Raw genomic sequence first — 22385 nt, forward strand, 5'->3', positions numbered from 1 at the left:
GGGTCTTTTCCAGTGAGTCGGCTCTTCGCATCAGGTGGCCAAAGTATTGGAGCTTCAACATCAGTCCTTCCAGTGAATATTCAGGGTTGATTTCCTTTAGGATTGACTGATTTGATCTTCTTGCTGTCCAGGGGACATTCAAGAGTCTTGTACAGCACAGTTAGAAAGCATCAATTCTTCAGTGCTTTGACTGTATGAACCATATGTATTTTTAAATAAGTTTTTTTACTTAACATTGTTTCTCCCGATCAATTCCCTACAAAAATCTGTAACAGTGTTAGGAAGGGCATCATACAGGGCTATCAGAAGTGCTTTGTGCTGCTGATCAAAGAGTCTATCTTGTTTTAATTAGAAGGCTATAGCTATACATCTTATTTACCAGATGAAAGGAAGAAATAATTATAATAACCTGTGGGAAATATAAGTAGGAAGACAGGGAGAAAATGAGGCAACATTTTTCTTTTTAGTATGAAGATTCTGCTTTGTTAGTTTCTTGAGTACCTATTATCAGCCATATCTTAGCATTTCAAAGTGTGTGTGTGTGTGTGTGTGTGTGTGTGTGTTGGGGGCGGAGGGAGGGTGGTGAAGGTGGGGAGCTGTATCCAGTGTGTCTTCATTTTGCTTGTCTACAGACAGACATTACTACATTTCTCAGCTCTGGGAGGTTGGCTTGCTTCATTAAGATCTGATACTGTGAGTGCCGACAAGGAGCTGAAGATTTTCTTGTGATCTCAGGGATCCCCTGACCCTGATGCTTAGGGGATGGCTAGAAACCCAAAGGGGTTGGGTTCTGTTGGGCCATCTGAACCCACTCCAGGGTGACTTATCATCTTAGACCTAAGTTCTCTTCAATGGGGTAAATAATGGCCGTGCCACAAGAGTGGATTACATGGGCACACTATTAACACAGTCTAGAACCAGAAATTTGCCCGGAGAGGGAGAGGAAGGAAAGTGTTGGTGTATCATTCCCCCTAATGAATTCTCTTCCGTGATAAGAGTCATGAGAGCTTCTATTGCCATGACCCAAGGAATTAAGTTTTTCAACTTTAGATAACAAATTTAGGCAATGGACCTTCCCCTTTGCCTTTCTCTGGTACCTCAGATCGGACTTCAGTTTATCTTTTATGATGACCACAGTGTGAGGAAATGGTGAGATAAGATATAGGCACAAGTAATACAGGTATAAGAGTTTCAGTAGCTCCTATGTGCCAGGCACTATTCTGTGTGCTGTGCAATAATTAACTCCTGAACAGCTCTATCTGCAATACCATTATCATCTCCATCTCACAGATAAGGAGATGGAGGCGGAGAGAGTCAGAACCTTGCCCGAGGTCAGGCAGCTAGTAACACTGGGCTCTGACCTGAAAGCCCATAGGAAGTGCTTCCTGTCAGCACATTAGTCAGGGAATCCACCTTTACTCAGAAAGCTGGCTCTTTGACAGCTTTGACTTGAGTGTCTCCCAGGCCAGTTTGTCCACTTGTTCCCTGCTTACTGAAGCTATTGTTTCTTTTTATGTGTAATTTCTAGATTCTGGTCAGAATTTATGTACCTGCTGTCAGGTCTTAACTATGTAGATCTCAGACATTTCATCTTTTTCTCTGGGCTTTCTACCTTGGAAAAGGGAAGGAATCCCTTTAGCAGTTAATGAAATTCCTTCCAGGGTTGACTAATTCTTTTTTTGGTTCCTGTTTTATTTACACTAGAATGTTTTCTTTCTTCACTACTTCTGCCATCCCAGGTTACATCACCAGAGCTTAATTGCCACTGAGTCAATTTTGATTCCTTACAAAAGTAGCCTTTGTGCATAGGGCCATAAATTATGGAGGAACCCCTTTCCTTTATCTTGGTGAAAAAGCTTCTGGAACTGGTGTCATCAGCTAAAGTAGTACTTGTATGATTACCTTCCTCCTCAAAAGAGCTATCACTGAAACGTACAAACTCAAAGTTAAATATAAAAGCTCTCAGATGTGCAAATTAGTTACCAGCATGAGGACATTAGGTTTCCCTGGTGGCTCAGATGATAAAGAATCTGCCTGCAATGCCGGAGACCTGGGTTCAATCCCTGGGTTGAAAGGATACCTGGAAGAGGGCATGGCAACCCACTCCAGTATTCTTGCCTGGAGAATCCCATGGACAGAGGAGCCTGGCAGGCTGCAGTCCATGGTGTCAGAAAAAGTCGGACATGACTGAGTGACTAGGGACACAACATACGGACATTAATTTCTGGTCACATGAATGTAGACACACCGAGTGCCATCACAGTAGTGAGTTCCAAATACGACAAACTCAGGAAAGGCTTGTTAGAATCTATGCACCTCATTGGTTGACTGGTCAATGACAGAACGAAATATCTAAATTATTCATGGATGGGATAGGCAGATTTTTGGATTTAGTGTCTGACATTTCTAGAAACAGAGCCTAAGACAACGATAACCTCTTACTTAAAGCATGTGATCAGAAGAATCTTAACAACTCCAGCTTGGACTCCTAGAGTTGTTTATAATGATCTTCTAAATATCCTGATAACACAGACACTGAGTATAGATAAAACAGAATTTACCAAACTGCTCAGAGCAAATGCTGAATTGACTCACAGGATGGGTTGATTTTACCTCTTTTATACCTCTGAAGAACCTCCAAGTACCTTACATAGTTTTCTACAGTCTGACTCATTGTTTCTGAGAACACCTTCCTTTTATTTAGGAGTGGAGTAATTTTACTGAAATTATTGCACAGGAAGTGCAGCTGGTATTAAGGGATAATGCTAGCCTGATGAGGGAGAAAAGACATTTCTTTCTGTCCCTTATAAATATGCTAAACTTATAGAAACTTAAAACAGGTGGCAGCCAGAACTTTTCATCTCAAGGCATTAATAAGAAAAGGACTTTTAGGAACAAAACAACATTATTCACTTCTTTTAGTCAGATCATTTTAGAGTGTTTATAAGAAGATAGGACAAAAAGGGAAATTTCAGTTAGTATTTCTTGAAAAATTATGATAACTCATCTTTCTGCTTTTCCCAGGAAGGAATGAAATATTGGCCAGCTTGTGCCCTCAAGTTTTTGGAATGTACCTAGTAAAGCTTGCTGTGGCCATGGTGCTGGCTGGTGGGATTCAAAGAACCGATGCTACAGGAACACGGGTCAGAGGTTGGTACCCATTAAGATTTCTGAGAAATACTAACACATACAGTAAGAAGAGAAGCTACGATTTCCCTTTGCTGAATGAAAAATTGCTTGTTGAGCTTTATTTTCCAAATGCAGTCTTTTAAAAACTGACAGTTGTTCACTGTCTAATACTCAGTCCAACATCAGGAACTACTTTGTAGAATTCCAGTCTTTCCACAGACTTTTGCCTATAAGGGAGCCACAATATAAAATCTTTATGTTTCTTTTACTGTCTGTTTTTCATTGGATTTCCAGTCTTTCTCCAAGAGGAAAGGATTAGAAACAGTGCTTTTCAATGTCTCCAAGTCAGTGTCTCTCCATCTGTGACTGTCAGTGTGTGCCTCTTAGACTGTTGCTCTCAGTCATCTGCCTGCTGGTTCGCCTTCTGCTGGTGGGCAGCAAATATGCCATCTGCCGAGAGCTGCTGCTGCAGGTCACGCATTCAAGCCAAAATGACTCAAGTCATTTCCAAATGGCAGGGAGCTCTTTTATGGTTAAAACACTTAACTGACCTGAATGGCATAAATTAGGTTTATTATGGCCCTCATATAGGTAGTATAAGGGCCGTAATAACCAAAGGCTTAACCAAAAGACTAAAAGGACATTATTGTAAACCAGGTGTTGGTAAGGACTCAAAAACCATACTGTATAGAATAGTAAGTATAATAAGGTTTATGCATATTGTATTTCTTGATTACCTACTGTTACAAGGCATTCTGCTAAATATTGAACTTAAATAGTATTTCCCTATTAATATTTTCAGAAAATACTTGAATATGACTGAATAAATTTGCTTGGTCAGTGAGATAACATCTGCCACAGGATATTCACATGTTTTTCTATGTTACATTCAAAAGTAAGAACTTTTAAGATAGATGTTTCATGAAACTACTAAAATTTTCATAGAATGAAAAGGTTTTCACTTAACTGTTAGAATCATAAGTGATTTGGTGTTTATAAAGCACGTTCAAAGTCGCAAACACTTAAAAGTATACTTGTATGGATGGATGGAAAGAATTAATCACAGTAGTTTGATATTTAAAATAAATTAAATAAAATCAGAAACTTCATAAGCTGAAAGTTTTTTAAATGTTAAACACAGTCCCTAAACATCTGGAACTAGAACAAGAATTTCTTAAAAGTTTTTAATTTTAAATGCTGCACTCAGAAATCCAAAGACTATTATTTATTTTGAAAGTTAACTTTTCTAAGGACATTCTGGATAAAGTCTTCCTTGAATGACCTTAAACTAAAATACTATATAAAATAAAAATTGTGTGAGCATTCCAAATGGACCATTTTTGACTAATTATACTTATGAGTCTTTTCATAGCAGTTAGAAACTTTATTTATGCTTTTCTAGGTGAATCTCATCTTTTATTGGTTGGGGATCCTGGCACAGGGAAATCTCAATTCCTCAAATATGCAGCAAAGATTACACCAAGATCTGTGCTCACCACAGGAATTGGATCTACTAGTGCAGGTATTTTATGTGATGATTTCAGTTAATTTAATGTTACTTCAGAAGCTAACACAATGGTTATTTTCTTGTGAAAAAGTACCTATAATAGGATATATTTCAAGATTTTTGAGTTACTGCCAAAAACCTAATATTCAGCATTACTTTTGTCGCTCTAAGAAAATATTTCAAAAGCTTCACCTTCACTTATTTTTCAAAAGCTTTTTCCATGTGTCCTTTTTGTATCTTAGTTTTGAATGATTGTGTTCAATTTTCTCATTCTCTAGTGATTACTTTTGTACATGCTTAAGCAGCATCTGTAATTCTGTGAAGACCTAGCAAACAGTGCTGAAACTAACTAAAGAGGGGTAAAATCTCACTTTACAAAGTAAATAGATGGCATAAAGCTTAAGGCATTTTCATACTCATGGATCTCACAGACAACAGTGATTCCTGCTAAAAATTCTTAGGTAGAAAATGTGTCTTAGATGTGGAAAGTGTACTTTTATCACTGCAATGTGGAGCTTCATTCATACACTGTAATGATTCTTCAACAAGTACAGTATATTTAAAGCCTTTGCTGATAGAATGTTAAGATTTGATTATAAAGTGACTTTAGGAAAAAATTATTTTAAAGGACATGTTTTGACGCCATTTAAAATTTCTACACAGTTTTGACTGGGAAAATATTTCTCCTGTTCTCCTATAGTAGGCCTTTGGTTTCATACATTTTACAAATGTTACTTGTCAGGGATGTCTACTGTCCATGGCCTGTACTCAGATTTCTTATGAGAAGCTTATATTTTAAAACTTACAAAGCAGAAAGTGCTCCATTATGGTCCTTAGTAACAAGATCTCTGTTTTAAGGGGTCTCAGCTTTGAAATATAACTAAATAGTATATTAAGCACCGACAAGAAGGGATTTGTGGATTGAGAAGGGTAGACAAGCTTTAGGGTACTGGAAGGGGAAAAGACAGGAATATATGAAGAAGACTTCATGTGCATTTCAAAATTTTATGACTCAGTATTTTAGAGTTCTGTATTAAATGATATTAACAATGAACAAATAAAAGAGTTTCCCCAGTAATGACATGGAATGTTTCCTAATTATTATATGGAGTGTCAAGAAATAAGACCAGGCTAATTTGTGGACTACTAGTATTTCAGAGTATTTGGAGTTTTAAACTGAATGGCTGCTGAATTCACTGAATTAGCACTTTTCTGTCTTATTACCAAGGTTATAATCCAAATATGAAAGAAATGGCAGGTAGAAGGAATATAAATTTTAGAACTGTAGATAAGTTATTGCTACTTCTAATCCACCCAAAGGGCCAGACTACCCTTTATTTAAACTGTATCACAACCCATTAGAGGGTCTATTCATGGGTCAGAACCAGCACTTTCAAAACAAAACACAGTAACAGATACTACAGTATACTAGTGCACAGCGAAGGTGCACTATTACGGGTTTATTATGTGAAAATCGTTAATATACACACTTGTGTTATGGGGGTCATACTTAAACTTCTTTTTTTGCCATAGATTACAGTAAAATGTTTTGAAAACTGTTGCCATTGACTTTCTTATTAACTAGAAAACCTCAAACCTGAGGGTTAAGACCAAATGAAAGCCTAAGGCTGTATAAGATTATAAATGAACGAATGCACGCATGTTTCTCAGACTTCGGCTTGTTCTCTCAGCTCCAATGATAGCCACATTCCCTCTGGCCTACTCGCCTATTTCCTTTGTGGCATAAGTAATTTGTTCATGTTTATCTTCTCAGGACACAGCTATTCACTATGATCAGAAAGGGAAAAAACATTTCCAAACTTTCTAGCTGTTATTTCAGGCAGTGTCTAGCTAAAAAGAAAAAATAAAAAACAATCTATGCATTCTAGTTTCTTAGTTCCTAATGTTTGAATACTCTTTATTTTTTAAAATTATAGAACCATCAAAATGTTAAATAAGTGAGAATAGTTTTCAAGCTTCAAACTTCTGTGAAAATTGGCTGTCAGTTTACAAATTGATGTAAAAACCTAACTGTTTGATGTCAGTACAAATCAATCATAATTAATCAGGATAAAAACTCAGCTGTGAATTGATTTGGTAATTTGGCTTATATATGTTTTATTTCTAATAAGCATGTATTGTGTTCCTGTTATATTAATCACTGAGCTCTTGGTTGGAAAGTATTAGTTTTATTTTCATTTTAATATTTTAACATTTTCTTTTAATTGCAATTAGACAAAAATGAAATTTTCTTCATGTTGTTTTAACAGTCGTATGTATTTTACTTTTAAAGTCTATGAACTAGTTAGTGGACAGTATTTTAATTATCTGGTATACTAAACTTCAAAGTTTAACATTAAGCAAAATTTTGCTTCACAAAGTCACTTTGTAGAATGACAGGAAATATATACAGCTTCAAATCCATATTCAGACATATGCCCCTTTCCCTTCCTCAAAATAAATGCTTTTAAAAAGTGCAGTATAAAAGTTTTAGCTATGAAGGCACTGCATAATTCTGTATTATATGGCTAATGTCTTGATTAGCAGCAAGAGTGATGAGAATATTCTACACTTAATTTACTGGAACATAAGAAACTTTTTGATGAAGGACTTAGCTCTCATCAAAGAAAAAGAACCTTTTGGCCCTTTTAGTTAATGCATTCCTTTTCAAGATTGCTTTTAAAAAACCTCATCTGAAAAAGCTATCTAGAAATTGTCTACCAAAAATATTGTACATGAGTGTCGGGAGATACGGAGAAAAGTACTTTATGTGGAAATATATATAGTTTCATATGATAAAGCTAAATATATATTTCCAAATCTACTGTTTTTATATAAATGCTGCCAACAACAGATGACTTGTCAAAACAGTTTTAAAGGGTTATGTTCATAGTATTTTTTATAAATCTAATGAACAAAACAAAGTCATTATACTCTTCTGTTCTTAAACTTAGGGAGTTTGTATCTGCTTCTGACATGTTGAATTCACTGGGTAATGATGATGTATGATTCAAGTACTGTTGTGCTGTCCTAAACTGTTATAAAAACAAAAATAATAGGCAGAGGACCTTATAAACAATTAACCACATTTGTTACCTTAGAACCAAACTGAATGCTGTCTAACATTATATGAATAGTAGACATAAGAGGCTTCAAAGTGGCCTGGAAAACTAGATCTTGAAGTTCTTGGTCACATATAGTTTACTTCAAATCCCTTCTTTAAGGGTATGCCGGGAAAAGAACGGAAATTTGCCCCTTAAATCAAACCAAATTATGTGTTATCACAGGAAGACACATTTAGTTGAAGTGCACTTTGTTCTTTCAAAGGTTAGTTAAGATAGTGGCCCAAAGATTATTATCCAAGAGGCTAAGACATCTTTACAACCTGGTCTAATGATTCATTTTTCTTTTTAAGTGCTTTAATTACATATAGAGGAGAAGAAAATAATATGTATGTTTTAATCAGATTAGTTTCAGAACAAATAAAATAACACATTAGAGAAAAACTTACTTAAAAATAGTTGTATTTATATTCCACAATTTGCTCAAATACTGGTTTTCTTATAAACTTTCTACAGGATGTTTTTTAAACAAATTCTTCACATTGCATCTTGACTATGTACTTATGGAATTTCAGGGAAATAGTTCTGTGTGTTTTTATAGCTTAATTTGTACTAAAGGGATGGCAGGTGGTCACATGCAGTCCATGTGGGATTCTAACATGACATTTAGTGAGTTTTCTGATGTGGACCATCCCTTTGATGCCGAAGGTAATGCATCTGTTGAAAGAAGTGACGGTAGATTTGGATTACTGCTCTCTGCATCTTCCAGTTTTTCTGTGTTATCTTCCCAATTAATGTGGAATCTTGTGACTCTGGGATTGGATGCCAAAATATTCCTTTGAAGCTAGAGGATAAAGGAAATATATAAATGGTAAACACTAAGAAAGTTAGATCACTGTATACAGATAGACCTTAATAGAATGGTTCTTTATATTTGTACTCCTAAAGCACTAATTCATATACAAACTGAGTGAGTGAAGTCGCTCAGTCGTGTCTGACTCTTTGTGACCCCATGGACTGTAGCCTACCAGGCTCCTCTGTCCATGGGATTTTCCAGGTGCGAGTACTGGAATGGGTTGCCATTTCCTTCTCCAGGGGATCTTCCCAACCCAGGGGTCGAACCCGGGTCCTCCTGCATTGCAAGCAGACACTTTACCATCTGAGCCACCAGGGAAGTCTTTATATACAAAGGTATAAGTCAAATAAAATACACTAAACATAACTAATAAACAATAGGGCCGCAGTAAAGAAATTATTTTAGCCTAATGGAAACAAGATGTGGGGAGCCTGAGGGAATCATTCAGATCTTTTACTATCCAACAAAACATCTAACTCTATCCTTATTTCTTAAAAGGGAGAGAATCTCTTGAATGCATCAGAGGATGCTTCATTTAACAAATTAACGTGCTTTCTAGATTTTGATGTGATCTTTCTTCAGTAATATTTTCAAGTAAAATGCAAAGTATCCCCAAATAGGACCTTTCATTATTAATGGTTTCCTATCTTTTAATTATTATTGCTCATTCTCAGACGCAATATTCTAGTTCCTTCTCATTTTGCTATACAACTAGCCATACAGGTAACTAATAAATTAGAAAGGGAAGGTTCCACATCAGAATAAAAAACATTCTAGCCTTATTATCAGAAAGAAGAACATTCCATTCCACTCCCATGTAATGTTTCTTGCATGGTCTGGTAGATAGTGTTATGTTCAATATCACAAAAATCACCAGTTACTAAACTATTACAGTTCCCAAAGGAAAATCATCAAGTACTTGGTATTTCTGAGAATATCAAGTCACAGACTTCAGGTTCTCACTCAGAAACTTAGCTGTTTTCACCACCAGATAATATTTAAGACCTGTAGTTTAACCTCTGAGAATAGCTGATGAAGCAAGGCATATGGGAGTTTAGAGATAACAATGTTCCTATGAAAAACAAAACATCCCCCTACAATTTTGAGATGTTACAGACCAAAATATTATGGAATAATCAGTACAACACACAGGAATTTGAACATCCTAAAGACGGAAATAGATAGAATCACGATGTATGGGGAATGCCATACAGGGAGCCATTAACAGAGACCTGCTGGAGGCACTTTCAGTTTTCTAAATCATCAGACTCTCAAGGTGCCTAACCAACATTAACCGCTAATAGCTAACCTGGAGGTAGCTTTGAAGTCATCCATGGTAAGGGAACAATGATTGGCTTGCTTAGTTGGCACAAGGACCTCAAATTTATTTTGTCTCAAAGCCACTGGCAACTGCTTAAAAAACTGTATAGTAAAATGAATGAAAAAGGAATAATGAAAAGGAGTATTACCTTAGAAAAGTCTGGTTTTACTGGCGGATTTTCCCTTAATTCTGTCTCGGTATATTCATTATTTACATAATAACCAACTCTAATAAACTCTTGACCTCGATAGGTGCACGTTATTAGCACAACTGTTACACCTACAGCATCTGCATCTGGAATGAGTCCCGGGTTAGGTGCGTCAGCCTAGAACCATGTAAAAAAAAAAAGAAACACAGCACAAAGTGTTGTTAACCGTAAGCAACACTGGAGTTTTGGTTACACTGAGCACCTTCAGTCAAGGGCACAGCAACCAAAACTTGGAAATCATACTGGGAAGGCAAATGCTCATTTTTGAAACTGACTTATAGCTAGAAAATATAGTTCATACATTTCTCCACAATATGCCTAAGTACCTGAAAACATCACCACGTCTAGAGGAAAATACATGTGGCTACCGTGTGTGCTGGTTCATGACGGATTATGCAATATTCAATTATAAAACCTTTTATAAAATATAGTAAACAAATCAATAGTCTTAATGAGTCCAACCTTCCCCAGTCATAATTTCAGACCTTAAAAATTAGTAAACATTTAATTATCCCATACAGCCTTTTGGCAGCACATGTTTATTATCCAGTTTCCTAGGACCCATATTCTCATATCCAGTCAACACCCCCCCCCTTCACAGATATTCTAATAGGAAATTAATATAAAACTGAAAGTGGAGTGGAAATAGTTTTATAGCAGAATTTCAAAAAATACATAGTCCCACATACTATGGAAATTCAGTGAAGGGACAGATTGTTTGAGGCAGATCTTGTTTTGAATCAAACTGCTCTAAGCTGAAACTTGAGGCAGGTGAGCTAGAGGTGGCTGAGAGCTCAGGCCCTGTCCAAAGCCACTTGGAAGACAGGAAGGACTTAGTTGGAAGGCGTCACAGGCTGGGGACAGGCAGTGGTAGCACCGGGCATGGCCGAGAGCAGCCACTCTGATGGCACGAAGCATATGAAGTCCCACAGATTGGCTACTTCTTGCTGTGACACGAAGGGCCATCCCTGGGCCTGGGTGAGCGCCTCAGCTCATGCCTCAGCTTGGGAGCACTTGTGACTGGTGTTCTCAGGCATTATCATCAAAGACTCGTGATTACTGTCTACCTACCACAGGGAGGTGACACAGAAAGGCACCGGACACCCACCTAGTCACCTAGACTAGAAGCCTGTCACCTCAGCTTCCCTACCTCCCACATCTAGTGGGTCTCAGTGTCTACCATCTCTGAAAGCAGAATTCAGGTCTTCATCTCTCATCTGGAATATTGCTAAAACTTCCCTGCTGGTCTCCCCCAGTGGTAGCCTATCTGCACTGTGGCCAACATGCTAATGCTATCTAAGTGCAGATCGATTCCTATCCCTTCACTGGGTTCTAAAAACCTCAGGTGATTACCCTAATTTCTGACAGAAAAACCCTCAGTTTAGCTTCATTTATAAGGCCCTTCACAATTGGTCTCAATCAACATTACAGTCTCTTTAACTCCACCTCTTGGTCTAGAAATGTAAGTTCTTTAAAAAGTAGTAATAATTCTTCATGCCTTTGTGCCTTGCATATATTCCTTCCCTAACTTGCTGAAAAATTCATCTTTGAAGCTTGTGTCAAATGTATCCTTCTTAGTAAGGCACTTTCTAATCCAAACATATAATTAATAGCACTCTTTATGCACTCATATTATTTGACACAATGTCTCTATTAATGTATTCCAACAATCTAAATATGTTTACCCTTCAACCTTCCCTGAAATTCTAAGCTTTATCTTGGGCAGGAGTCCCATCCAACTCTGTGATCTCAAGTCTGGCATGGTTCTAGGCACAGTATATACTGAGTATTTTGAAATTTATTCATAACTCAGTTCCTGCCCTGACGTGGTTTATGATCTCTTTGGAGAAATACCAGAATAGAACAGGGGGCCTGAGAATATGCTGTTTGCCTTTGGGTGGAGATGGGAAACAGAGGTGGTTTAGTGCTATGGGAACCTCTCCCACTATTGCTTCCCATCCCCTTAGCAGATTGGTTCTAAGCATGTTTGTGTTTTAAAATTTGTTTGCTAAAGGATTCAGCCTGAGCGAAATCAAGGAGAGAAGCCTGCAGGCCTCTCAGATGATTTAGGATGGAGAAGTGACAAGCAGAGATCTTTGACTCCAACAAGCAATATGAGGTAGATGTCTGGGCACCTTCCTGCTAGCCTTTGACACACTTAATTAAGAGGAAGGCATGTGTATTCGGAGAGGCAAAATCATGGCAGACCAGGAGAACACTATGGTAATTTGTTTCAAACATAAAACACAAAACTATTTTAGTACCTTTCTGCTGGTAAGAGTGAATTCAAAAAAATGCATAGGCTGAACACATGATCTAGGTCACACTGTACTTCCTTTGTACTTTTGGCAACATGTGCACACATACCAAAGTGAAAATCACTACAGGGAAATAGTTTTTTAAAAACTTTTCCTACAGCACTTAAAGCCCAAAGTTGAGGAATATTCTTAACCAACATAAACACATAGAAAAGATAAATTTTTAAAAGTTTGTTTAAAAAATACGGCATTTATTTTCAAGTTTGTTTTTTTTTAATCAGCATTGAAAGGTATATCACTACACCTCAAGTTTCTTGATTTGAATTACGCATTATCTTTGAAGTGGTCCTCCCCGGTGGCTCAGATGGTAAAGAATCTGCCTGCAATGAAGAAGACCTGGGTTCGATCCCTGGGTTGGGAAGATCCCCTGGAGAAGGTCATGGCAACCCACTCCAGTATTCTGGCCTGAGAAATTCCATGGACAGAGGAGCCTGGCAGGCTACAGTACATGGGGTCACAAAAGAGTCAGACATGACTAAGCACAGCACACATCTGAAGTATAGGTTCTCTAGGCTTGTGGATCAGGGCAAATAGTGCTTCTTTATATAACAATTTCAAGAAGCTAAGAGAATAAAAACTTAGTTCTCATTATAGAAATAGGGAGCTGTCTGTCACTGATTATACTTAACTGCTTTATTCCTCATGACATTCTTATGAGGTAGGCTATTATTCACACTTCAGAGATGACTGGCATGACTAGGAGAGGCTAGGAGCCTGACTGAAGTCACATGTCTCTAAGCAGCAGAGTGGAACTAAACCTAGTTTTCAAGTGCAGGGCTTCCCTATACAGGCATCTCTGATACCCTCATCCTCCACTAAGATGATCAGTCAGTCACACAACTCAGCTTAACAGCACTTATTTTTTTTAAAAGATTTTTTTTTTTTTAATGTGGACCATTTTTAAAGTCTTTAGTGAATTTGTTACAAAACTGCTTGTTTTATGTTTTGGTTTTTTTTTTTGGCCAGGAGGCTTGTGGGCATGTAGCCCCGACCAGGGATCGAACTTGTACTCCCTGCATTGGAAGGCAGAGTCCTAACCACGGGACCACCAGGGAAGTCTCTAACAGAACTTGTAACTAATATATTTGAGCCTTTCAGTCAGTATATTTAAGCTTTCCTTAACCATTTATTTACATATAATACTTGTTGCTTTTTAATAAAAAGCACTAAGGCTAGGAGACCAAGATTCTGAATTCAAATTTAGGAAAGAGGAGGGAGCAGCGGTAGCTTGAGAGATAGGTTTGAGTGATTCTTAGCCCATATCTTCTGGGATTATTTAACCAACAGTATTCATTTAAATTGGCCTCATCTGTGAAGTGAACCAAGTGAGCGCTCAGGGATAGAAGAATTAGCTTTTTTTTCTGGTTAAGTCTTCTCAGTGGGTTCTACTTAAATAATGGAATTCTGTTGGGTGGCAAAACTTGTAAAAAAAAATTAATAATAGTTTTTTTTTAAAAACTATGGCTAGTTACTCTTTGGACTATTATAAACATCTTCCTCTAATAAACATGGATAACTGAGAAGTGACTAGATAGTTGTATACAACAGTTTGATGTGCATTGAAAGGAGTAATATTTTTCAACACAGAAGACAATGTCTGAAGCCTTGGCACAGACCTAAATACTGTCAGTGGGATCTGAGAACATAATTATATATTAGAAGAGTTTCTCCTTATAAATGATAGAGCTGTGGATTTGTAATAGTAATCCTCTATAAGAAGTGCAGGGTACAGGCTCTAGTAGACCACTGGACTTCCAGTGACCTAAGATCTCACAGATCTCTTATCTCCTAACATACCTGGTAACCTAGCTGAATTACTGATTCAGTAATGCTAAAATAAAGTTGTTTTGTTATATCATTCCTAGTGTCTGAAACTATAATCTGAAAATGCATATTACTGATGATCCCAGTTAGTAGTAAGCATTTTGAACCCCCTGTTTTGGGCTGCTGGACAGCCAGCCACCCTAAAGGTTTCATACTCAGAGGCTATTCAACAGGAAGAGTGCAAAATTAACCATCACATGTGTGCTGCCACAGTGAAAGGTTAACTGCGTGCTGTGCAAACCCTGAAGTAAAAATCACAGGAACACTCTCAGCACACGTAACCAGGAGGTGGCATTCCTTCATGACACATAAACTTGTTAAAACATGAAAGAAGCAGATAAAAAGTGAATGCAGCAGAACCAGAATGATGTAGCCCAAAAGGAAAGGGCTGAAGACCATTTAGAAATGTATTTGGCATACAGATATACCAAGAATAATCTTACCTGAAATACAAACATATGCCTTCCTGCAGGAACAGGGCCCACTAAAACAGAGTCTAAAACTTGATCGTATTCTTCACTTTCTGCAGAGCCCACATAGATAATTTTCCATTCCAGGTCTAGGGTTAAAAACCAAAATATTATTTCATATTCAGTAATTACAAGATGACATCAAACACCCTTTGAATGTCCACTTACACCATTTATTGGCTGCTAAAATTGGCTTTTCATAGCAGAAAATCCAGAAACACACCTAAGTGCTCCTTATAAAATTTGTACATTTCATACCAGTTTCTCACAATGCTGTTATGTGAAATACTGGTTCCTGGTCAGGGCGTCTCGCAAATGAAACAACATGGCCAAAAGCTTGGGAAATGCTCTTGAGGATTTATAAAGCACACTGGCAGAGCAAGGGGTCTGAGAAATCCTTCAGTAAAGAACACCAGTATTATTAATCCGGTGTTCCCTAAATTTATTTGGCTAAGGAATACCTCTGCCTTTTCTGTATGTCATCATTTAACAACCTGCTAAACCCACTTTGGAAGGGCTACCCCATATTATGCACAGATCCAGATCAAAGAGCTCCAAAGTGGAAAAATCACTATTTGCCAACTTCTCCTGTGGCTCAGAAGCCCCTTAGGGCTTCAACTCAACTGTTAAAAGTTCACAGTGGGTTTCTCCCTCATGGCACCCCTTCCTGTCATCCATTCTTTACACTGGGAAGAGGAAACAAAGGTTCCTTATACCACTTGATGTGTCAGAGTATACACTGTGGGAACAGGCATGAGAACAAGAGAGAATAAAGTACAAGCCAAGTCACTCCATGTAGTTCAGTCATTGTATGTAATTCAGTCTTTACTGAGCACCCTTGACAGTGTGCTCTGCGAGAAGAACACCAGAGATGAGTACAATGACTTCTCTTTGCAAGCGGCCTCCTCATTAGTAGGGGGAGGAACACCATTCCACAAATACAAATTATCTCTGAGACCTCCTGGTCCTCTTAGGATGTTTGGCACTGTGTGGCCTGCCTCTTGGATCCACTCCACAAAGTCTACACCAGCACTCGGGGATGGGGGCGGTGATGTTTCTGGGTCACCTGTGGAGAATCTAATGCCTTCATGTGTTGTCATTCTTGTATAACGTTGTAGCTCTTTTTGTTCCTTAAATAGGTAACAGGAATAGGCTAGGTACTACTTATTCATAGTGTATTATAAACTGCAGTTTATTTAAGTAAGAGATCCTTTAGGTTTCTTCTTTCTCTTACTGTGTCATGGTTCTGTCCCAGACCTCGGCCACTTTATCTTCAATTTCTAGTACATTTCTAGATGCAGGGTCCTACATCTGACATCTCGTGAGATTATCTATTTGCTGATGAAGATTAAGAGAGGGAACAAGCAGTATGAGTATCTAGTCAGAAGGAACAGCAAGTACTAAGGCCAGACAGCAGGCACATGCTTGAGAAAAAGCAAAGCCACCGGGCAAGAGCAGAATGAGCAAAAGAGAAAGCAGCTGACTGTGAGATTTGGAGGTGAAAGGTGTAGCTAGAGGATGCAGGGTTTGGAAGTCATCGTAAGGATTTTTGGCTTTTTCATGAAGTGGCATGGGAAGCCACTGGAATGTTGAATGTTGAGAGGAGCGACACGGTCTGATTTTCACTTTGTGTGTTTGCATTAGTCGCTCAGTCATGTCTAACTTTTTTTTGACCCCATGGACTGTAGCCCACCAGGCTCCTCTGTCCATGGAATTTTCCAGGCAAGAATACTGGAGTGGGTGACTTTCATTTTAGGAGGATCATTTTAGTTGCTGTGTTTAGTAGAGACTGTAAGATGGCAAGGGACGAAACAGGAGGATAGTTCAATTGAGTCAAGAAATTATGGTGTCTTGGACCACATGTAGGCATAGAGGGGAGAAGTAGTAACATTGTGGATATATCCTGAAGGTGGAGCCAGCAAGAGCCACTTATTTTTTCTGGGGGCAGGGAAGGGAAACCATCAGGAGTTCCAGGGATAAAGAAGGTAATGAATAATTGGAGATCATATATCTGGTAAAAATTTAGAAACTGTCCATATGTGAAACCTTGAAAATAGGTGGGATTCCAAGGGAGTGAGCCCAGGGGGTTCTCCAAAGTTAAGAAGTCAGGGAGATAGGATCAATTAAAGTTACCCAATTAGTGGCCAGTGAAGCAGGTAACCCAAAAGTCAAGTGGAGAAATGGTTTTAAGAAGAAAGGGGTATGGAAACTACTCAACTAGCTAAGTAAAAAGACTGGGAATTGTCACACAGAGGTTTCCATAATTCTTTGTTCATTTCATAAGTATTTGTACTACTATGGATTGTGTTCTTGCCTTAATTGTTATATAAGCTGGCATTTGTGGTCTGGTGCAAGAACGTGGTTATGACTTATAAACCTCCCTTTATAAAATACCTGGGCATTGGTCTTGCCACCTCACACCTGTTATTCAAAACCTCAACAGCTTTGTAGGTTATCACATGGGTTTAATTATACCTGTTACACAAAGTTGAGACTCTTGATAGGTTAAGTAATATACCCAAATTCACACAGCTAGTAAATGGAAGAATCAGAATCCAAGCTATGTCTCTGAGACTCCAAAGCCTGGGCTCTTTCCAAAAATCTAAGGAAGATAGATTCTTCCCTTTTTAGCTCTCAAATCAACAGTGAAATAAAGGAATTTAACTGCGGGAGGTGGGAAGGCATGGCTGAGGGCAGAGGCCAGGGGGACAGATAATCTAGCCTTAAGGAGTATAGGCTGTAACTCAGGGTACCTTAACTTTTATGCTATGGATGCTTGCTATAGCTATTGAGTTTAAAACGCACAATACTTAATTTATAAATTAGCATCCGTTGTTTTGTTCTTAATCTTTTCTTTGAACTCAGCTTCATTCCCTTGCCCCCTGTATTTGAAACAAGAAGGGACAGGATGAAATGCTTTACACAGGTGATAGTTTGAAGGAGTTTACTCACTTATTTAAAAAGTTAACTGTTTCATTTAATCATGGTAATGTCAGTCTCCCAAGTGTGTCCATTTGAGATGGGAGTGAGGGAAGTCACCATGTAAATTTCAAACTAATTACTCTATTTGGGAACACCTGTGATCTAGGGGGACATATGTAGTCTTTGTGAATTAGTACAAACCTGAGCTTTTAAAGTATGAAGCTTCATTCAGTTACGTTTTAAGTATGTATTCAACTGACAGCTCTAAGTATTGATATTGATCAACATTTTTTAAAAAGGCTCCGTTCAGTAAAGAAGAGAAATCAGCAATCCACAGAAGGTATAAGAAAGTCAGCAGTAAAGTCAATGAAAATGTGTACAGGCTTGGTGACCATTAGATCAAACACACCCAAGGTCTCCTATCTCCCGGACTTCACAGGAGAGCCTCTCCTTGTATCTGTGGATTGCTGTCCTACCCCTGTAGAGGTCTTATAGTGGATTTCAACTAAATTCTCTTAAGTACTCAGACTTTTTCTGAAGCAAAGTACTCAAAGACTTTCTGAAACAAAGCTACAGGGCAGCTGTTAAAGGAAAAGTCAAAATATGTGAGGGCTATTGACAATTTAAAGTATGAAAAATGGCGGCCAAGCTTTGGAACTTGAAACAAAATTATACAGTAAAAATTTCTCATTGGACTATTCTATAGTTCACTTTCAAGAACAAATATTTTAAAAAACTGTAGCATAAAAGATGGGACTATAAGAAGTCTTTGCTAAGTAAACTCTATTTCCTTAATCCACACAGCCTCTAGGTGGAGTACATAAGCATGGCACCTTTTTGAAAGATTCCTTTGCAGCTTCAGTATGACTCAGCTTAAACTCTTAAAAAGTACTAAATAAATGCCCAGTATAAATGCCTGGGAAGTGAGGTAGACAAGTCAAAGTAAGGTGTATTCCTGACATCAGTACTGTAAAAATTCTGATAGGATTCAGCTTGGTTCTGAAAAGATCCCATTACAAATGGAACACATCAATGGCAGGTTTCAACCATCCATTGTCAAAGCCCTGTAACAACATCCTGAATCATCTAACTTCCTTGTTGAGAACTGGCTCCTAAAATGGAAGATATCACTTGAGAAATACCAGTAATTTCAAGAAGTTCTAATGCCTAAAACACTGCAGTATAAATTGGAAGGGACTCATTTATTGAATTTCTCTTGCATTTGTCAATTTTTATATGCGACTGATAGTAAAACCAAAAAAATTAGTCTAGTGGGCATGAAAATGGGCCTAGTGGCGGAAATGCTTATGGGCAGTTCTTTAGTAACCAAATAGCTTTGAAGTTTGGTAATAAGGAAAATCCCCTTTAATTTTTATTAGCAACGGCCCATTTAAGAATTAGTTTAATAAATGAATTGTCTTTCAAAATGTGCCTACTATTGTATGTGCATATGTGCTTTATATTTGTAGTAGAACTACAATGTACGGAACAGCACACACTAAAGTGGTAATTATGGTTACTTTTGAGTGACAGGGAGGCGGAAGGTACAGAAAACTGTTACTTTATATATGTATGAACAACTTTTAAAAAGTTATTACAGTGAGCATATGTTGGTTTTCGTAATTGAAATAGTTTACACGCTACCTAAAATACATTATACAGGGATTAAAGGATAATTTTTAAAGTGAAAATGCTTTACATGCCTTGATTAGCATATAATTTAAAATGCATTTTGCTAAACATAACTAAGTTCAAACAAAGTCTGTCCCCTATTTAGCTGTAAAATTACCATCGATGAAGTTAAACTTTTTTTTCCCCTTGAAATTTTGAAAATGGAGCACTGGATGGTTTTAATAAAATCGGAAAGATCTTGGCAAATTTTAGCTTTCTAAATTTCTTACTGCACATGCTATATGTCTTTCGGAGGACCTTAAAACGAACTTAGAAAAAAAATACTAAAATTTGCATTGCCATCAGGACTTTATTTCCTAGCCCACTTTTGTGTGTTATGTTCAGGGTATTTGGATGTGGAATTGCTGTAATTAGATTTCAACACGTTCTTGAAGGAAGTCTTTCAAACTACCTAGTGATTAAGTCCTGGAAATTATTTAAATATTTTACTTATTTCTGCTCTCAGGTTAAATGTAACTTGCTAGCTTAGCAATATGTTTCTTCCTGAGAGAGAGGAGAGAAGATTTCAGTCACTAAAGATGAGGAGCCCACGTTGCTCGGGGCGAGCCTGCGCGCCAGCATCCCCGGGCTCCCCGAGCATCCTGGGTGCCGGCTGGGGAGCGCCGGCCCGGGAGCACCCGCGGCCCCCGGAGAGCGCCGGCCCGTGGCGCCGAGGGGCCGAGCCTGCGCCCGCCTCCCCCACAGGTTGGTCCAGGGAGCCAGAAATCAGCGAGAGGACAGCCTCGCTCCCCTCCCCGAAGCGGCCGGGCATGGCCACCCCGGAGAATCCGGTAACTCCAGCGTGAGCGCTAAAAATGGATGTGCCTCTTGCTCGGGGGCAGGAAGGTGGGCAGGCGGGGCGCCGCGCTCGTCACCCGCGGAGAGGAGGCGTCGTGACGCCGGGGTCGGTGGCCCAATTCTCTACTCTCGGTAAGATGGCTCCGCTGCGAACTCGCCGGCGCCGACCACACACATGCCTCTGCCTTCCCACCTCCTCGCCGGGGCCGCGGAGGCCGTTGGGTGCTCGGGGCCAGCCCGGCGCGACCCCCAGCCGGCGCCGCGGGCGCGAGTGCGGGTCTCGCGAAGCGCCCGCCCGCCAGACAAAGCTGACAACATGGCTACCTCCGCTCGAACAAGTTCCTCGCAAGTTGAGCCGCGGCAGGCGCCCCGGCGGCGGCCGAACGCTGCGCGCGCCTGGCCGGCCGTCGTCCATCAACTTCAAGTTTCCCTCCGCAGAGCCGAGCCCGCAGCCCGCTCGGCGCCGAGCCCCGGCCGCCCGCGCGAGGCCGGGCCCGGGAAACTTTCAACGTCTGCAGCCCGCAACTGACAGCCCGGCGGCGGGCGGGCGCCCGACTCACCTTCAGACAGGTCCTCGATGCACTCGAAGGTGATCTCGAACTGGAATGGGTTGTAAAAAGGAGAAGGGTTATCCAGCACTACTACATTGTTCACCTGAACCTTTGCCATATTTTGAAAAAAACACAAACAATGGGGACGGGGGGCTCGTTGCGGCACAATAAAGTCCAGCGCGCGGCCGCTCGGGAGAGCGCAGACCCCCGCCCCGGCGCCGGCCCGACGTCGTGCAGCGGCGACTTGAGAAACTTTTTTTTCCTCTTTTTATTTACACGGGAACACTCCACAGTGTTTTGCAGCTTTCCTATTTCTCTAAACTACAGCCCATTCTGCTCTGATAACTAGCAGCGTTGCCTGCGATTGGCTGCACCCGAGCTCTGACCCTCCTCCTCCAGCGAGGGCCTCCGCGGCGAGCAAGATGGGCTCCCGCTCCCGGAATGGACTCGGAAACTTTAACTGCGGCTCCACCTGCTGGTGTGGATTAGGACAAAGGCGGAGAACAAAGTGAGTGGAATACGGGCTGGGAGGCCCGCGCGGAGGCCGCCGGCGGCGGCGGCGTGGGGGGGAGGGGCGGCGCAGGCCCCGCCCCCGGCTCGGCGGCTCCCGCGCCTCACGTCGGGCGTGGCCGCAGCGGGGCGGGGTCGAGGGAGGCGTGGCCACGGCGAGGCGGCAGGAGGCGTGGCCACGGCGGGAAGGCGTGCTCGCCGTGGGCACGGCGGCGGGAGGGCGCGATCCTGGCGACACCCGCCTCTGGGGTTTGTGTAGTGGGTTTGTGTCTTTTTTTTTTTTTTTTTTTCCTTCTGACTCTTCTTCACATCAGTCCGACGGCTGTGTCGGCTCTTTACTGAATATAGGAGATACGAATCTGTTGTCTACACTAGGTTAGGTTCAGTTGTCTGTATACTGGGTAATATTTGGGTTAGAAGGAAGGATTGGTTGCAGTGGAAGTAAATTGCATTTTATAGACTGATGTCAGCTCAAAAGGAGCAAAGCCATTTTGGAAATCTAGTTCTTGGCCAATATCTACGTTTGGGCACGACAGCGCCGTTAGTTAAATAGATACAAAATGAAGGGCAAGGACACCCTTTTCCACCCACACTTTGTGGAATAGGTAATATTTGGGCTGCACCCGGGTCGTCTTTCTCCCGTTCCAATCTGGAAAGTCTAGAATAAAAAGATGACTTGAGGTTGGATCACTTACACCAGGTTTCTCCTGTTCGGTGGACACAGCAGGAACATAAAAAGGAGGAAATGGAAGTATCAGAAGACCGAAAGGCAACAGATAACAAGCAGAGAAGGGAAAAAGCGAGTAGAGACCACGAAAGCTTACCAAGACGTGCAATTTTCCAAAAATTCATGACCTGAACCGTTAGTAAGTAAAAATGTATGGCACCACGAACAAGTTCAGAGGAATCTTTACTTGATTATTCCACATTCAGCGTCAATTTATTTGTTCTTGACTACCTTTGTAGGAAAGGGAGAGCTTGTAACACATTTGTGTAAGGTTGTTGAGCTGTTTCTATTTTCTAAATAAGAGCAATATAAAGGGATTTTTTTTTTTTCCTGGTGCATAAACCATCATTTTTGAAGTATTTTGAATGAAACCACTAAACTTGGCTAATTCAGAGAGAAAATTATTTAAGTGTCATCTATGCTGAAAGTGTTCTCTTGGTATGGTGCTGAGAATTTTTCAGTTAACATTCTTTGGACACTGTTCATTGCAGGTTGCATTTAATGAGACTTC

At 39.9% G+C, this 22385-nt stretch overlaps 2 protein-coding genes across 5 annotated transcripts in view; one reads left to right on the top strand and one right to left on the bottom strand.

The window, feature by feature from the left end:
• Positions 1-22385, top strand: part of MCM9 (minichromosome maintenance 9 homologous recombination repair factor) — a 95730-nt gene that overhangs the window by 21137 nt on the left and 52208 nt on the right. For all 4 annotated transcript variants that reach the window (XM_055535058.1, XM_055535060.1, XM_055535061.1 and 1 more), the window contains 2 exons: positions 3025-3150; positions 4532-4651. In XM_055535058.1, coding sequence (XP_055391033.1) covers positions 3025-3150; positions 4532-4651 — 246 coding nt within the window. The remainder of the gene's footprint in view (positions 1-3024; positions 3151-4531; positions 4652-22385) is intronic.
• ASF1A (anti-silencing function 1A histone chaperone) lies at positions 8087-21026 on the bottom strand. The gene is made up of 4 exons (XM_055535062.1): positions 20647-21026; positions 14669-14784; positions 10024-10200; positions 8087-8542 (listed from the first exon to the last, which is right to left on the bottom strand). Exons 1-4 carry the CDS (start codon positions 20753-20755, stop codon positions 8330-8332), a joined length of 615 nt encoding a protein of 204 aa, XP_055391037.1. The 5' UTR covers positions 20756-21026; the 3' UTR covers positions 8087-8329.

Source organism: Bubalus kerabau, chromosome 9 (genome assembly GCF_029407905.1).
Source record: "Bubalus kerabau isolate K-KA32 ecotype Philippines breed swamp buffalo chromosome 9, PCC_UOA_SB_1v2, whole genome shotgun sequence".
Lineage (NCBI taxonomy): Eukaryota > Metazoa > Chordata > Mammalia > Artiodactyla > Bovidae > Bubalus > Bubalus kerabau.

What these genes read in the sequence shown, in the direction of transcription:
- ASF1A (XM_055535062.1), bottom strand. Translation starts at nt 20,755, where the DNA reads ATGGCAAAGGTTCAGGTGAACAATGTAGTAGTGCTGGATAACCCTTCT. An exon ending in GGCATATGTTTGTATTTCAG is followed by an intron (nt 10,201 to 14,668) that starts GTAAGATTATTC and finishes ACATGGTTCTAG; the next exon opens with GCTGACGCACCTAACCCGGG. An exon ending in TAAAACCAGACTTTTCTAAG is followed by an intron (nt 8,543 to 10,023) that starts GTAATACTCCTT and finishes TTTATCCTCTAG; the next exon opens with CTTCAAAGGAATATTTTGGC.